Genomic DNA, 18,307 nt, shown 5'->3' with positions numbered 1-18,307 from the left:
TCGATGTCGACCCTGTGCTACCCTCTCTGTTAGTAAGAAAATTATCCTTAAGCTGTAGATTCTAGAATACCCGTCCACTTATTTGCATATGCGTTTAGCAAAAACAGGCAACAGAGGAGAGAAAAGTCGGACCGTGGCAATTAGCCAATATTTTGCATTGTTTTTATTTTGTTTTGTCTTGGAACTTACAACCCACTTCTCGTCTCTTCTCGTCCCTTTATGCTCAAGTGGACGAGAAGGCCTGGAATTCATGGTTTGTTACACTTCTGCTTACATGACAGAAAAACTAACATTTTGAAAAAAATGGCGGACTTTTAATTTAATTTAAGGTGTCGGACAGTCCGTATAAAATGTAACTTATCTCTTATTTTTCCGCCTGCATCGGCTTTCTAGTCAATCGATTATTTCAAGATGGGACTTAGTGAAGCGATGCTTGTGGTTGTCTCTGTTCTTGAAGGTACGTTTTCCGGTAACGAACTCTTCAATTATTTCACTTACATATATATAATTATAATAAAAATGAAAGTTTCCGGACCAAGTTTCCAATCTTTTCTGCGCCGTGGGTTTAAGTCTCATATTTTGTGCCTTAAGCAAATCAAATAAGCCATTTTAACTCTGCCTTTACTGATGTGTACGCTGAATCTGCTTATTTTATGAAACTGCTCCGGAATTTCCCTGCTAGCGGAGGTCTCTTTCGATTTGCTTTTGCTTGGCTGACATTACCGTGCGAAAGCAAAAAGAAAAAAACCTCTGCCAGCAGGGAACTCTGGGAAAAAAAGGACTCGTATGTTAAAGATAGCTTTCGTTGTGAATTGAGTTCCCAAAATATATTCCTTTGATAAGATTATTATTTCATATTTAAACTAATTATCAATTTTCAATTTTCTTTTTGTTATTGTAAAGCGCCTTTGGCTAAAGGGAAAAGGCGCTATAGAAATCTTATTTATAAATTTATTATCAACAGGACGAAGATTTCCAAAACGTCCTCGACACAAGATTCTTGTGGAAACAAAGTTTGATGGGGAAATCTTGGTAACTGACCCTATTGATCACTTGGAGAGTCCCACATTTACAACTGAACTTGCATGGGAACTAAGCAAAAAATCTTTGCACCAACATCGGTTGCAAAGAACACCAATCAAAATCCAGGTGAGAATGAATAATGTGGCTAAGCTTCCTTCATTGTCGCTTCCTACTATCTGCCTCCAGTCTACACTTCAGATTAGAATTGTATGTACCTGTATCCCTTGTTTATTATTATTTTTTGCACATGTATGCAAATATGATGCTTTGACTCTAGTCTCTGGGACAGTTAGTACTATCATATACATCTATCACCAATCAACAGAGCTGCCAAAAGTTATCAAGTTTTCCATGACAAAGTGACTTTTCAAGCGACCAGATTATTAAATTTTAAGTAGTGTCGCAGTCCTTCACATCCTTTTTATAGTGCTATGCATTGGACACACTCACATCACAGAAAGAACCTGTTGGCTATGTGATCTTGGACTTGAGGACAGCACAGTTAAAGTCTGCTGTAAGTACTGTTGACCAATCTCATGTCAATCATTGATGAATTAGTGATTGGTACTCTCCTTAAAATTGTCTTCATTTCACCTACTGAGTATTAAGAGTGAGACTTAACACTAATAGATTTTACTCTGTTCAACACCAGAAAATTTTACTTCCAATTTCTGTTGAAGCAGAATGAACATCAGTACAGAATGTACTTTCTTTATAATGACTCCTTTGTATTCTATGGATAGTGACAATAATGCGTATTTAAGTTGTCTCTTAATCACTCACTGAACCTATTAACCCTTTGATGTCCAAACCGGCCTAAACCGGCCAGACTTAGTATTTTACTCTTTTTTAACGCCAGACGACTTTACTCGTCAATGGGTTAATACTTGTTCTTGAACTTGTGTTGTAGTGTGTCTGCACACAGTAACCTTTTATTTGACGCTTGAATTTTACCACAATGTAGTCATATTACTTTTTTTCAGAGAGCACAGTGGTACCCCCTTTTAAGTACCAAGTATCAGCGTTTGAAGCCAGAGTTGAAGCTTATGCTCTCTTTAGAGGATGATACAACTCAACCTACTGCAAGTCATCAAGAAGAAACACAACAAGCTGAAGATGGTTTGTGAAATGTGACTCACTAAAATTTCTTAGACTATGCTGTTTGCTCTGGAGATTGGATCAAACCCAACCCAATCCTTTAGTCATAGGGTTGTCAAAAAAGTAGTTACTGTAGTAAAGGGAATACTGCTATTGAAGTTTTCATGGTTTTTGGTGCAAGCAACTGTGCTAGGTCTAATTAGCTAACCTTCATGGTCTTTAAGATGTCACCAATATTACAACTTAATGTCAATAAAGTAAAGAACTTGCAGGGGTTTCAATACCTTTTGAAGTCAGATGCCTGGGCTAATCAATGTAAGTAGCAGTCACTCTTGTCTTTTACAAGGGTTTGAGTGAAAATCAAAACAGAGTAGCCGGTGGTGAGAGGCAAATTTCTGTCAAACACACAGCGGTATACCGCCTGTGACTGGCTTCTAATGAAATCCCTGAACTTGGTAGTCCAGTGCAAGTTAATTCTCTTTCTCCTTTTATACTTTAAACAAGCCATAACTTTTATTGCAACCTTCAGTTTTCGTTGACCATTTATTATTATTATTATTATTATTATTATTATTATTATTATTATTATTATTATTTGTGCCAGTCAGACTGCTTACAATTTGTCATTTTCTCTCTGTTCTTTGAAGCAAAGAAACCCAAACAATCTCCACCAACTAAACAAGGGATAAATGAACTGAAGTTTGCTCTGAATGAAGAACAAGGATATTATGTAATTGGGCCCCAAAAGGAAGATAATCAAATATTCGTGTTGTCAGTCACCATAGGACTTGCTTCAAATTTGGCAAAGGTGGGCTTGTGTTAAAAACAACTTGTGTGAGTGGGAAATGCAATGTCTGGTTCACCATAATTATTGAAAATCCTACTTAGTCCAGAAACAAATGTAGATCTATAGAAAGATAACCTTTATTTAAACATGATTATGCTTAAAGCTTAACAGCTTGTGGGTCATGTATCATTACATTTTTAATTTGTAATTAGTGATGTATTACTTTGATAGATGCTATAGTTAACAGTTGCTTGTAACTGGATATCGCTTTGAAATGATCACAGATTTACTTAATTGAATTTATCAATACATTTAATAAAATCTTCAGGGGTATACTTGACTTGCTTTGACTGTATTTATTAATTTCTGTTTACAAATAGTAATAAATTAAATTATTGTTTTTCGAAAAATGCTCTTTATGTATGAAAGCATGGAATCTGTCATTGATTGCATGAATGTCACCAAAGGTAATGGATGTTGTCTCACATGTATTTCTTTTAAAGTGCACTATAAATGGGAGTATATCAAAATTAATGCTTGTATGTGATCTTCCCTTGAATCTATAGAATGTGTCATGTTTGTTAATTTTTCCACAGTTAATACCATCTACCTTCATTTTGTCTGATCCAAGAACGAATGGTGGATTTTATTTTTATTACTCATTGCTGTCAAATGATGTGACAAATGAAGTGTTTTTTGATCTCCTTCAACCCAACTTCCCTCCAGAGCGTGCTTCGGTGAGACTAAACAGTACCTTGGATCATCTAAGAGCATTTTTCACCCAGCATTCAGGATTAGAGGTCAGTTTGCATCCCTTTAAACATGAACTTCAGGTAAAAGTTTCCCGCCTAACAACATGTATACATGTTAATAATTATTTATTGTTGAGCCGTTGTATCATTGTTCCAAATGAATGAGTTTGCTCTGATACAACACTAACTACTTGCTTTTCTAGAAATGTTTCCTCGAAATGAAAATTTTTCAACATACGCATTTCGACACTTTGCTTGTAGATCCACCTGTGTAGTGGAGATCAATCTTTGGGGAGAGCAGTGGTGTCTTTTCAAGGTCTCCTCAGTGAACAAAATACAGTAGCCACACCAGCAGTGATTGAAGGAATGTTTCATTTAGTGTCACCTGGAAGTACTCAACAACAGTCTGAAACAGCACAGGACAATGAACCTGCAGTTGGTGTTTCTGTGTCTTTAAGACTTGAGCAACAGGATATAAAAATGATGGAAAATGCTCCAGTGGATGCATCATCACCAGCGTTGGCTGGTGGAGCAGGAGGCATACCCAGACAGGTGCACAAATACATACCTAATTGACCTCTCCCCATAGGAGCTTTTCGGGGCCAATGAAACACAACTAAGCGACGGAACAGAACAACAACAACTGTTAAGAATTTTTTTTTTTGTCATGTTGTTCGTCTTTCTCTTCTTGGTATTGTAAATAGTGTATTGTATTAGTAGTAGTGGATGTGCGGTAAAATTAAAATAAAATTTAAAAAAAAAAGAAAAAACTGTTAAGAATCCCAACTGGCCGGAGGCAAACCAGTTGGCTATTTACAAGTGCAGCTGGGAAGTTGAACCAGGGACTACCAGGATCAAATTCAATGAGTGGTCATAGCGAGTCTTGAACCCCAGGATCTCCAGATCTCAAGGCAAGCGCCCTAACCACTGGACCACACTACCTAGTGTACATAGTACATGCACTATTCATGATAACTTGCAGTCAAGGAGCAGGTGGTATGATGATACCCTGAACATGAGAAATGAGAAAGCTTGCCTTTCCCCAAAGTGTCCCAGCCCAGTCAAAATGTGCCAGCAGGTGGAGATTTTACCGCCTACAACCAAATATCTGTCGCGTACTAAAGTTCGTTGATAACAAATGAGGTCTCCACTATACCAAAAACTAATTGTAACCAAAAAATTTAAATCAATGTTTCTTTTGGTCAATCAAGCTGAAAATTTCAGGTAAATTTCGACACAAAGTGACTCTTGCGTGCTGAACGCTGGGGCTATTGGGGCCTGGGAAAGCCTTGAACATGATGTGGGAAAATGAGCCACATAAATAGTCATGAGGCAAAGGTCTTGTAGCTGCAAACAAAATTGTGTCTAAGGACTCTTTTCATTTGACAGAACTGACTGGCCAAACCGGACATTTGGAAGGGCTACCATCTCTACAATACCTTCAAATTATCCTTAATTAACACACTTTGAGGATGATATGTTCTTCTTCTGAAGATTGCAAGGGATTATCATGCAACTGTTCCCTCAGATCGTCGCATTTTCTTTGCAAACTGACGGGTCTGGCCGGCCAGTTCTGACAAAAAGGAAGCGCTTTAAGTCCAAACAATTTCCTCTGCTTCTCCATGATCCACTTTATCCACAGTTACAGATTTTTTTGTCTTCCCCTTTCACTTTGACAGTATGTCTTATTTACCTCTGTCCTAATCTTGAGATCCTCTGCCTTGTTAATATCTTAATTTACATAATTTTTTTCAAATTAGAACAGCAAGATGTTTTAAAAGAGTTGAAAAGGTTTACTACCTTTATTCATAATCAACTTGTTCAGTGACTAACTGTAACCTGTGGAATTTTACTGCATTCATCTCAAGGGCACGACTCAAGCCAACAACTTTCCAGTTGAAAGCCAGTCACCTCCAAAACTAGAACCAGTCTTCCCTCCAAGGGGGAAGTCCAAGGATGATAGGAAAGGTCCTGAGGCAGAGGGGACCCCACCCCAACCTCTGTCCAGTATCCCAGATAATGCACTTAGAAATGGGGTTGTCATCAGTAGGCCCAGCAAGGTAATGAATGAACTACTTACTGGCACTTTAAATGAATTGTGTGTGCCAATGTTTGTTTGAGTTACCGGTAAATTGTGAGGTTCAAGGAAATAGGAAAATAACAATAATTATCGGACGTACCGCGAAAAGCGTAACAAAATTGTTGAATGTTTCTGTTCACCATATACGTTAGTAGATTTCTACAAGAGTCCCACAAATTCCTGCAAGGATAAACACATGGTTACCAAAGCAGTTTTATGAACAATGGCGGAAAGGGATTTACAAATGTTTGTGAAGTGCGGTTTGGGGGTGAATTGAAGAAATGATCTCACCAACTAAACAATTTAGGCAGTTGTCTTTTTGATACAGACACCTGAAGAATTCAGGTAACTCTTATGGGATTCGAACCCACGATCCCTGTTATGCCAATGCAGCACCCTTACCAACTGAGCTATGAAGCTACTCAGTTGAAATCAGGCCAATTTGTTGGCTTGAATATTTGTGAAGCATCAGAAACTTCTTCTTCTGCTGTTGTCAATATTGAGAACCAGATTTAATAGTAGATTTGGCTCATAAACTGGAAAAAGCAACCTCAGTGAATGGTCATTTAACAAAAATAACGTCTACATTGTTTAAATGGCTTATTATTGTAGCGGATTCCTGCAACTCCCGCGTGGAGTCGTAAAAATCCCTTTAAGCTCATGGATTCCTGCAAATTCCTACAAGCTCAGTAATCGTTCATTATTGATTCTTACAAGGTTGCCTTTTTTCTAACCTCTTCTTCATCCTCAGGATGATCCATTTCCTAAAGATACCAGAGCAACACAAGGCCAAACACCACAGGGTCATGTTCCTGCCTCTGGTCCCAGTGCTATTCCTTCCCTTGGTACAAGGCCACCTATTGATCCATCTGCTCATCACTTTTGCTTCTCTGTTGATTTAAGAAGTATTTCAAATCTTGATGTCACTTCTCCAGTTAACTGCTTTCTGAGGTAATCTTTTGTGTTACGGTTTCCTTGCAAGGTTGAATGTTGCCTTTCATAACAGCCTTTTGTTTTACACCTATTGACATTAACGGCCGCCTGCTTGCCTGGGGCAACTAAAAATTTCATAACAGCCATGATCTAAAATCTTAACATGTATTCTCTTTGACCTCATGATTAGTGCGCTCTACTCCGGATCGAGTGGTCTGGGTTCGGGTCCTGGCCAGGGACATTGTCTCACAGTGTCTCTCTCCACCCAGGTGTATAAATGGGTACAGGCTAACTTAATGCTGGGAGTAACCTTGCGATGGACTGGCATCGCATCCAAGGGAGAGCAGAAATACTCCTAGGCTCGTAGCAGACTTTACCTTTTACCATTCTCTTTGACCACAGACCTACAGTTTGCAGCAAGAAAAGTTCCAAAACTGTGAAAGTGGCTGAGAATATCACTTGTCACTTGATGTTTTTGACATTTGCAATTGCTTATTTACACTTGAAAGCTCAATCATACAGCGTTGGTGTCCCATTCTATACTGGTTGGGATTATTAATTTTGTAAAATAAAGAAATTAGTTTAATTTTATTTCACAACAATTGTAGCCTCTGATCTTGAGGTTAGATAGGTGAATACAAAATGAAATAACATATCCAGTTTAATGTGCATGTGTAGCTTGCTATGATGCCTGCTGATACGCTGTTCTAGTGACCATTTTCTAATCATTCAGCCAGGAACAAATTACTGAATATTGAAAGTGTATTTCATAATGAGTTATCTCCGAAAATTTGAATGCAATCAAAGCAGTGATACTTTGAAAATTTCAAATTTTACAAAGAAATGTTTTGGATCATCAGTACTTTTGCCACCCAAGAATAATTATTTATCAGTTTTTGATGGCTAATAACAGGCTTGTCATCAAAGCTAAAAGACGTGAAATTGGCATTGGCAAAGATTTCTCAATGTAAGCTCAATGCATTCTGATTTATGTTTTCTCAACCCATTAGGTACACCTATCCATTTTTTGGTAGCTCAGCTCCAGTTATGACAAGTCCTCCAGTACAAGTCAAGCGAAACGTAGAGGTTCTTCTTCCCAAGTCTTTCTGTGCATTTGATTTTGCAGCTTCTCCACAGCTGCTTCATGAAACTGTCACAAGGTTGGTAAAAAGGTTACAGCGGTTTCCATGTTATGTCATTGCCGCCACTTGGTCAGACGAAAACAAGAGATGTCTCATTGTCTCCCAAAACCTCTTTTGTTCATCGATCACCAGCAATATTTTGTACATTACAACATTGTGATCTTTGTCTCTATAGATTGGTTGCAACCACCTACAGTGTATTTAGAACATTCTGCACATTTGACAGTAGATCTGTCTGGTTAGAGTGGCCATCAACACTTAAACAGAGATTTTTCATGCTCTATCCAAACTTCAACACTGTTCTTACAAGGTTTATTCATGGGGACAGAATAAAATTTGCTCCCCCCTCGAAATAGAAAAGCAAGAAAAACCGGTTTTTATAAGTTGTAGACAGTGGGGCGACTGTGTATACTAAAGGAACAAAATTGCAAGCACATGGTGTTTCATTTAAGTCCCATTCAAGGCTTTTTTCAGGCTTCTTTACAAGAACTATTTAAGTTGTTTCATTAACTGAGATGACCTTTCATCACAGAAAAAATTACAGACTGAGAGTTATGGAAGTGAAAGGAGACTATTGGTTATTGACTAAATTGACAACTGGATTCTACGAACATGTATTGGATATAAGATGATTGATAGCCAATGAGGCGTGTAGTGCCGAGTTGCCTGTGATCGTTTCATATGATATCCAACAGGAGTGGAATAATAAATAATCATGGTTTTATTGAAAATGCCCTCAAATTATGGATAAATCTTCCCTGGTTGTGGCAAGTATACATTGAGCACAGAGACTGAGAGTGCATCTTTATTGGTTGAATTTGAACTGATAATGTAGTAGCTGTCTTATAGAGTTCCCCTTGTTGTGGAAGTTTGGCACAAGGACAATATGGCTGGGAATGTGTTGATTGGAATTTGCAGTGCATCACTGGCCACTGTATTAGCCGCTGATAAGATCCAAGTCATGACGCAGGTGAGGTGTAATGAGCTTGTGCATACATACAGTACAGGCAATAATGGTTTGCCCAACGCATGGTTCACACAGGCCTAGAATACTCTACACTCGGCTAGGTCATGAAAATTCTGCGAAAATATTTTCACAGGAAAACTCCATGAATTAGAGGAAACAGTCCTGGATTTTGTATTGGTTTTGTGAAAGAACCGCAAAACAACCGTTTTTTACAACAAAAATAAAAAGTTTGAAAGGATTATATTTAACACTAAGAAACGCATTTGAAGTTCCCCAAACGCCGGTCTATCAGCCTCAGGACTTGTTTTACATTCGGGACATTTGGGCGATCAGGAAGAGGCAGACGAAATATTAAACTTCATGTCGGAAAAGCTGAAGGAATGATTCTGTCAAAAATCCTTTGCTGGGTGCCCACGGGTATTGCCTTTTTGACATAGCTGTGCACAATGTAAGGAAATAGACTCCTTAAAGGCCATTAAAAATTCCTGGAAAAGTCCTCGAGTAGAAGATTATAAATCCTGTGTGAGCTGTGCCAGTGAGATTTCTTAGTAAGGCGACCAGCTACGAAACTGTGAGTGTATTTCAAGTCAACCTTTCCAAAAATCAGCTTTGGTACTTCGTATTTGTCAGGGCAAGCATTAACGAATAAAGCGTTGGAGAGCCATATCGGGGTTATTATTTACCCGGAGGAGGGGATATGAGGACATCAAGATATGTGGCAAAGGAAATGTTCTAAGTGTACAGTTCTTTGAATTGAACATTTGTTTTTCGTAGGGCAGAGTGACAGGATACAGGCAGATTTACAGCGAAAGGGCTTTGGTACTTACTACAGAAAAGTATGTTCTTTGAAAAAAAGAAACTTTACTAAAGTCCCTCATCTTCTAGCACTGGAGCACTAATTGGGGACACTGTGAATTGAAATTAACAAATTAGCGCAAATCAATTTGGAGGAGAGGGGAAAACCGGAATATCCGGAGAAAAACCTGCTCGGTGCAGAGAAGAGAACCAACAAACTCAACCCACATATGACGCCGAGTCTGTGAATCGAACCCGGGCCACATTGCTGGGAGGCGAGTGCTCTCACCACTGCGCCATCCCCGCACGCCTTTATAGACAGCAAATTATCTTTTAGTTATTTCAAGAATCAATGTTGGTTTGGCTGTGGCTCAAACCAATGAATTCTCACCCTTCTCTTATATTTTTTTGATGCCTCACACCAAATTGTTTCCGCTGACTCGATACCTTTTCCGCTCTGTTATTTGTAAGGACTCCAAGAAAGATCGGTGAATTGCATGTTGTGCTCGGCCTGGAGGACCTCGGTCTTGTTAACTTACAGCAGCTGATTAGAGCAAACGAGGTAAATATTTGTGCCTGTTACCTTCCAAGCGAGCAAATCATTATTCTTTTTTTATGTTTCTTGGAAAGTAAACTTGACATTCCTTGATGTTTCAGACAAGTTTGACGTCATCAATTGAGAGCAGTAACCAATCTTCTAGTGCCATTCCCCTGGCGGAGCCACAGCGTGTTCCACCCTCTCAGGCCCAGCCTCCGCCTGACATGGATCCCCGTGACACGGCAGAATACAAGACTGCTTTAGAACTGGAACTATGGAAAGAACAACAGGAACAACTGTTTCAGGAACAGGTGAATTAGGTTAATAATAAAACATGGAGGGTTTGGAATTCATACATTAATCTGAACAGTTTGCTAGAAGCCCATTAGTAGGAGCAAGCAACTCCCACACTGAGCGGCATTTTTTTTGTCACGGCATTTTTACACACCAATCTCTTTTTGGACTACCTTTGCCCGAAAACAAAAAGGCATTTCCAGTTCGGTGACGCTGTGACGTCAAGTTGGTTTCCTATGATTGGTCAACGGGCGCCTGTGGGAGTCTCATTCGCGGGAAATTCAATCTAAAAATAAATCGGTCTGTGAAAACGCCCTCATGGGATCCTGGTTTGTCCATTAAACGTTGAGACATTGCATTTTCCTTCATTTCTACAGTTGTTTCATTGGCTGAGATCCTTTGCGCAGAAAACAATAATAGAAGTTTACTGAGAGAATTAATTTGTAGTCGGAGAACCGAGACATTTATGACGGTGCCTACTAATTCAATGGTATTTTTGTGCGGTTTTATGAATATGCGGGAAAAGCAGATCTTAACAAGTGTTATTGAAATCCAAAACGAAAATTGGGGGTAACCACACAGTTTTCAAAGATAATTAACCAATAATATTTGTAATAAGCTTTAAAATACAAAGCAATATATGGCGTTCCTTCCAAATTGAAGCTTAATTATCTCTGAAAAATGCAGAGCTAACCCCCAATTTTCTTTTTGGATACCAAGAGCACTTGCTAAGTTCTGCTCTCTCTGGAGGGTTTTAACGCGCGCAAAAATATCTCCTGCATTAGTAAGCACTACCGATAGGAAATCCGAGTATCTGGAGATGCGCAGAACGTAGGCAGCGTCCTTAATTCGCTTGCGTGTGACGATTTCACGATGCACCATATCCCACCACTACCCACTTTCAAGCCTCAGCTTTCCTTTTCTTTCAATTAATTAATTATTGTTATTCTCGTTGCTATATCCCCATCAATAGCGTAGCTCCATCTTTCTCTGTATAAAACGCTATAGTTATTCAGTACTTGTTTCTACAGATGCAGCACCGCGAAAACTCGCACATGAAAGCTCTAGCAGATGAGTGGAAAAGACGCGACAAGGAACGGGAATTGATGGTCAAGAAAAAGGTGCGCTTGAAATATGATCACTAGTTTGCGCAACGACACTGAACGGCAGCGACGACGTTACGAATAATGGGGAGCTTAAGCACGCGCGTTTTTGAGACGCGGATGGCAACAGGATAAGAACATTTCGCGTGCCAGGACAGTGTTGTCTCCCAGATTTTTATTATACTAATCATCTCTAATATGGAGAAAAGATACTTAGTTAGCAATGTGAATGTGGTTGTGTGAATACAAGTTAAAAGAGAAAATGGCTCAGTTCTGGTTGTCATCCGCGTATCAAAAACGTGCATGCTTAAGCTCCCTAATGGGTTCTACCAAGAAAACCCACCTTGCTGCTTGTGGAAATAGAGACCTTGTGAAACGACGCCCTTGATGATGTAGAGAAAGCCACCAAACAGCAATTTAAATGAAGAAATGTTTTACCGATGTTGACTCGAGGATACTCGGAAAAATCCGAGTGCTCCTTTGTAGGAATCGTTGACTTTCCGAGTAATAGTTCGGAAACTCTACCACTTAGCTATAGGAGACTTGTTGGAATTTGAAAACTGGGCAGGTTTCTCGAAAGTCTCGAAATCTTTTAGGTGTCACAATTCCCTCTGTATGATCTTAAGAATGGAGAGGTTTTAGCTCATCAATATTCACACTCATTTTGCTTTTAGTCATCTTGAAAACACACTAAAAGATCAGCTTTTCTAAAACAAGCAGATTGCAGTTCCACGAATGGATTTTCGGGTCGGAAAAATGATCGGATTTCTCGAGAAACGGACACCTGATTTTTGAAATTGATTTAAATGAACTAAAATACTGGCTCTACGTCCATTGCACGTACATTTCGGACATACTTTTGGAGGATGTAAGCACATTATCTCTCATTAATTATTCCCCGTGCGTACCATTTTAATCTTTGGACAGTTACGTGGTTTTTTATAAATGCGGAGCTTATAATGTGGAATTATAGGTCTTCGTAGCATCGTCTTTGTCGTAACTTTGGTCAGCTGCTCATTTTATTACATGTTTTAACGACAACAATCCATTTTAGAAAACTTCGGCCACGTTTCACTATGTGCCAAAGGTAAAACCGATTTTAAGGATGCGTTTTGCTGCCATTTACATTTCTGTTGCCATCTTTGAATAAAGTGCAAGGATACTATTATTTTGAATCCATTCATTATTGTGGGGAAAAAACGAAGAACAAGGAATCTAGCTAGTTTTGTCCTGGAGATGAATTCAGGTATCGAATGCTCGTTCTTAGGAAATCTGATCATGGCGGTGATAGAGAAAGCCTTCTCTCGTTGTGGAAATTCACTGATCATTGTATATGTATGTTTATTAGAACGTTTCAATTACATTTGCAGCTTGACGAATATTCTCGTCTGGAGGTCAAACTAAAACAGTCCATTGCTGATTTGGAGAAAAGAGAAAAACAGTTGACTTTAAATGAAACTCAGGTATAGAACGATCTTGCATGATTTTTTTTTAATGCAGAATTTGGCGAAACCTTCGTGTTTACAACTGGACGACTCGGAATCGTGATCTTCAAATTTTTGGTTTTATCAACGGAGTTGATAATGTAAATTGGCCACCGTACAGAGATTCTAAAAGCTGACGTTTCGATCGTTAGCCCTTCGTCAGAGCGACATTTGTTTGGTGCTGAAAACTTTCGTGTTAAGATTAGGTGTAACTTAGTCACTCACAAGGTACAAGGACTCGCAAGACTTGTACTATGATACCACTGAACTCGGAATTCTACCTGGGACTCTTTTTCCAGTTGTCCTTTCGCCTGCTCCGATTCCCGCTTAAGCCAGCAGACTTTTTTAAGTGTCTTTAAGAGACAATTGCTTAAATTGAAAAGATAATTACATTTGTTTCTCAAACAATAAATATTGGAGCTTTCCCATATGGACAGTAGAGCCGCATCTAGTGCAAATCCAGCGAATTCAGTTTTAGAACTACTGGTTATCTGCTTTTCTAACCTGCTTCACTCAGGTGATGCAAATGAAAGAACAATTTGAACGAGAACACGAGAGAAAAATGGCAGAAATGAGGGAAGCAGCTCGGAGAATGAAGGAAGACAGCTTACACCAGGTGGAAATGGAAAGGTGCGTTAGCAAAAGTTCAATCCACTCATGTTTGTGTCAGTACCTACCTCATTAATAATTAGTTCGTGCCATTATTTTAAGGATGAAAGTAAAGGATCTGGAACAACAAAAGCAAAGACTTGTCGAGCAGGTATGTAATCCTAAGCCTTTCAGTACAAGAAACTCTAAAGCCTGGTTTTCACTAGCGACGCAAGCACAAGCCCAAGCATAAGAGCGCTTAATTCACAGTGAAAATGGGGTTGATGCAAGCATAAACACCAGCGCATTCACAAACACAAGGATAAAAAAATTTCCCTTTTCCTTTTGCTTGCGCTTATACTTGCGTTCGCGTGGGTGAAAACAAAACGCAGCATATGCACAAGGAAATTTGCTGCCTGCGTCTGGCCAATAGGCCATTTTACAGCTGTTTGCTCAGCGACCAAGCCTATGAATGGCTGCGAGGCTGCCGGTGACCTTGCATTGATACAGACCTCACTACTTTTATCATGTAAATTGTGTTGTTGTAACGCTAATTAGTCCATATTAACATTACAAAAGCATGAAGGTTTGTATCAAAACAGGGTCACCGGCAGCCTCGCTTCCATTGTTAAGCCTGGTAACTTAGCCACAACTGTAAAATGGTCTATTGAAGCACTCGTTCCAGATTCGCCGCGTCTGAACATTTGAACAAAATGGCGGACGGTGTGGTTGATTTTTGATGCTTATGTCGACGTTCGTTTTCACTTGCATGAGCTGCTTGTGCTTGGGTCGCTAGTGAAAACCAGGCTTAAAAGTGGTGTTGTTTGTTTTAAAAGTTATATATTACTTAGTAATTTATCCAGCGGATCACGCTACCACCCTTTTGCTTTCTCCCTTCATTAACATTTGCTCCACTATTTGAATGACCAAATTCGGTCTGTGAAAGACAAATTTTCATTTCTCTCTCTCTCTCCCTTCTTACACTTCCACTCTCCGCCCTATCTTTGTTTGAGCCCGCGAACTTCAAAGTCTAGTACTGTTTTCTCTGATACATCTGGTCTGCGGTCGTTTTTTTTGTTTTTTTTTACATTTAATTAAACTACTAGTTGTTGGTTTGCTTAGGTATACGAAGCAGAGAAGCGCTATCAAGCAAAGGAGAATGAATTCATGGCATACAAGGAACAACAACTCACAAAACCGGAAGTTAGACTAGAGTCTGAAATAAACTTGTTAAAAATGGAAAAGGTGAGAGTTTTAAAAGTCAAACACTTAAAAATTAATTTGGGCACTTTTTGAATCTGTTAAAATTTTCATGTGGCCTTTCCAAAAAAACACTTCCTCCGGCAAAATCACATCACATGTTGCCGAAACAAAAATGTTCTTTGCTAATGTTCGAGTAGTTGTAAGTATTTAACAAGAACAGGAGCCCATCTGGAGCGTGCAACTTCCATACAGCGTCTGTGAAACGGCGTTATCACAAGTAGGTTTATTTTTAGACTAGCCCTTCCCGCGAATTAGGTCAAAAAACAAAGGCAGTTCCGGTTCGGTGACCCTATGACGTCAGCTTAATTTCTTGTAATTAGTCATCGGGCTCCTGTTGGAGTCTCATTCGCGGGAAATTCAATCTAAAAATAAATCGGTCTGTGAAAACGCCGTTACACGAACACAGTATGGGTTCCTGACAAGAAATATTGCTTGTATACAGGCGGACCTTGAGCGCAAATTGGAAACATCGAATAAATCCAAGATTCACTATAAACAACAATGGGGTCGAGCTCTTAGGGAACTGGCTCGAATTAAACAACAGGAACAGACAGCGGCAAGAGCGCGGCTCAAGAAACAAGAACAGGAATTGGAGCATATGCGCCTGCGATATCTCGCCGCTGAAGAGAAAGAGGTAGGGTGCGGTTTCCTTCGTAAAAGAACTTATTTTCTTTGGTCATATTTACTTTTTCTCATCCCGCTCAAGTTATTAGGAGAAATTGTCCTTTTGCTTGTTTTAGTACTGCACCTGCAGCAAGATTATTGTTTTCTCCTTCAACCGATTGTTGCGTTGGCGTTGTTATATTCGTCGCTGAAACTCCCTGCTATTGTTGCACCTGTTTGTACGCGAAGCCCAAGAGAGTTTCGTGTTTTTAATGGCAAGGAAGACAAAACATGAGGAAAATAATTGAAAAAAGGGCCCAGCTCTCAACATTCATCCAGAAAATGTACCATCCTTAGCAGACCCTCTGCAGACCAGGGTCTTAGATGTTGTCTTGTACTCTTTGCCTTTAGGTTGTAAAATCGGAAAAGGAAGAATTGCAGGAAATTAAGCTTGAACTATCCAGGTGAGACACCTCAAATAAACGTATTTAGTTTATGCATTTTCCCGCGCTTACAGTGGGTTTTAATTGGCGTATTTGAGTCTCAGCGACTGTTTTTACTTCTGGGTTTGGATTAACGGTACATTACCGATTTAATTAAGATGGTAAAGTCATGGAAAATTTATAAGAGTGCAGGATATGCGAGAAGAGTGTTTTTATTGTCATGTATATTTATCGCAGATTAAAACAGCAAGAAGAAGCGAAGGTTCGTTTGGCTCAACGAACAGTGGATACTCAAGTTATCAATAGTGATGGAAATGCCCCCTCTTCTCAGAGAGGTAATATCAGACATCCGGGCCCCACGGGCCTGATGTCTGTTCGCGAAGAGGATGAAGAAGATATCGACAACAGGATCGCGAAACTGATTGAAGAAAGAGACACCTTGTTACACACCGGCGTTTACACCACAAACGATCGAATCATTGTAGAACTTGATAAACAGATACGAGATGCTATTGCCAGCAAAGGGTCTTGATGTCGACCTCAACGATCAAACTCACAAAATTAAAGCGTGGTCGGTGACATGAATTAATGGAACAGGCTGTGTACACTGTATATAATCATTTTAAATATTTATTATCGTGAGTACAATCCTGCTTCCTTATGTTTTGGGCTGGTCTTGGCTTGTTAGCCCAATAGACCACTTTCGATATATTAAAATTCAGCTGGATAGTAAGGCTTAGAGGACACAAACAAAAGAAATGAATAAACATGTTCATTCAGTTTCCTTTGTTTGTGTCCTCTAGGCCTCGCTGCCAAGCTGAATTTTAATACATCGAAAGTGGTCTATTGGAAGAGCACTGTATCGGTGTCACAGAGGTCACGGGTTGCATGCTTTCTTTCGTTACTTCGTAAGTAACTTTCACAACTGTCCTCAGGTTTTACATATTTCACTCCCAAAATCTGAATTTTGATTCTTCTTACTGACTGCCATACGTTACTTTTTGTGTTAGCTATGGGAATTTGATGATATACCTTTGGGAAAAAATCTATGTGATAGATTTCTTTATTTCGTCACCAGTGCTAAAGTTTGTGAGGAGAAAATTTATATCACTCTTGGGAGTGAAAAGGTTAAGAGCCATTTTAAATGAAAACAACGCGTATTGTGCATCGAGTTATAGCAGCTGGTGGAGCCGTATTTTTCTGAGAATCCCACTGAACTGGAAGGCGGCAAGCCGTCGATTATTTTCAAACTTGAGATTGGCCGAGGTGAATTCGGCCGAATCAGCGAAGAAAAATCCAGATGATGGTCATAAAAGGGTTGGAACCCTATTTGTACATGGCAATCAAGGGAGCTAACCGCTGGACCACACTGTTTTCTTCAATTCCCAGTATCGCTTCTCGCACTTTGCGTTTATGCCAGATGTACCATGATGCAAGGTGTATTAGCCATTTAAGCAATAGAGGATGTTTTCCGTGTTTCCATAGCTTCATCTAAACACTAGGGGGAGTTGGGAGAATTCGAGACAGTTATGCAAACCTGAGACGCAGTTGACGGTTTGCATAACTGTCGAGAATTCTCCCAACTTCCCCGAGTGTTTAGATGAGGCTATGGAAACACGGAAAAAAGTCCTCTATTGCTTTTATAAAATATTTCTCAAAGATAATTCGACAAATGAAGGAAAATGCTGTTTTTTTTTTTACTTTTTGATTGAAAAAGATTTACTAGATACATGCTCTACACCTACCAGCCAATCAAAACGTGCATCTGACAATACATAACCAGTCAAAATTCGTGGGATGTCACAGCCGTGTTTCCATACTCTCGTCTAAGAACAGCTATTGAATAATGAGAGTTCGCGTACTATCATAAATATTTTATAAAGAATGGTCCTGTGTGTTTGGCGTTTTGTGATGTAACTTAAATCACCGCATACTTCTACATTATTTTTTTCTCAATGCGCGAACGGGTGGAACTCTGCGAATCCTGCAATCTGATTGGCTCGCAGGCCAACCTTAAAGTGCCCCTGTGATAAAAAATCGCTTCCTTTTTTCTTCAGATTATGAAAGTTTGTTTGCTTAACACCTGACTGGCAAAATTTTGAGCCTTGATTTTTGTCCAAAGTCCGTTTACGTCAAATGCAAGTATAACAAAATAACTTCAAACCTGCCCTATTGTTCTGACACAAAGAGCGATTGTTCTGGAGCAACCACGACACGCCACAATTGTTCAAGATGGCGGCGCCCGGGAAATTTGAAAGCCAAAATAAGCGTATTTAGAATTTATTTTTCTGGCGCCAGTTGTTCGAAGGGTGGATAGCGCTATCCACTGGATAACTCAATTGGTTTTGCTAGTGTTTATCCGCTGGATAGTGATTTATCCGGTGGATAGCGTTATCCACCTTTTGAACAACCGA

The 18,307-nt window shown here is 39.4% G+C and overlaps 1 protein-coding gene across 1 annotated transcript; it reads left to right on the top strand.

Moving 5' to 3' along the window:
- The first annotated feature begins 284 nt into the window (after positions 1-284).
- Positions 285-16,487, top strand: LOC138038412 (centrosomal protein of 120 kDa-like). Its single transcript, XM_068884267.1, has 22 exons — positions 285-457; positions 965-1,149; positions 1,451-1,537; positions 2,007-2,142; positions 2,769-2,929; positions 3,505-3,708; positions 3,922-4,212; positions 5,529-5,720; positions 6,492-6,691; positions 7,684-7,833; positions 8,665-8,785; positions 9,557-9,618; positions 10,049-10,139; positions 10,235-10,426; positions 11,441-11,530; positions 12,883-12,975; positions 13,514-13,626; positions 13,708-13,756; positions 14,707-14,829; positions 15,290-15,481; positions 15,862-15,914; positions 16,131-16,487. The coding sequence occupies exons 1-22, from the start codon at positions 412-414 to the stop codon at positions 16,423-16,425; spliced, it is 3,126 nt and encodes a 1,041-aa protein (XP_068740368.1). The 5' UTR covers positions 285-411; the 3' UTR covers positions 16,426-16,487.
- The last annotated feature ends 1,820 nt before the right edge of the window (positions 16,488-18,307 follow it).

The sequence above is a fragment of the Montipora capricornis genome, chromosome 2 (assembly GCF_036669925.1).
Source record: "Montipora capricornis isolate CH-2021 chromosome 2, ASM3666992v2, whole genome shotgun sequence".
NCBI classification, from domain to species: Eukaryota; Metazoa; Cnidaria; class Anthozoa; order Scleractinia; family Acroporidae; genus Montipora; species Montipora capricornis.
The sequence above is the reverse complement of the archived record's forward strand: the minus strand, read 5'-3'. Positions and strand labels throughout refer to the sequence as shown.

Bases quoted from the DNA above. Each gene is read 5' to 3' on its own strand.
- LOC138038412 (XM_068884267.1), top strand. From the start codon at position 412: ATGGGACTTAGTGAAGCGATGCTTGTGGTTGTCTCTGTTCTTGAAG. The intron at 1,538-2,006 runs GTAAGTACTGTT...ACTTTTTTTCAG, and splicing joins CAGCACAGTTAAAGTCTGCT to AGAGCACAGTGGTACCCCCT. The intron at 15,915-16,130 runs GTGAGACACCTC...TATTTATCGCAG, and splicing joins ATTAAGCTTGAACTATCCAG to ATTAAAACAGCAAGAAGAAG.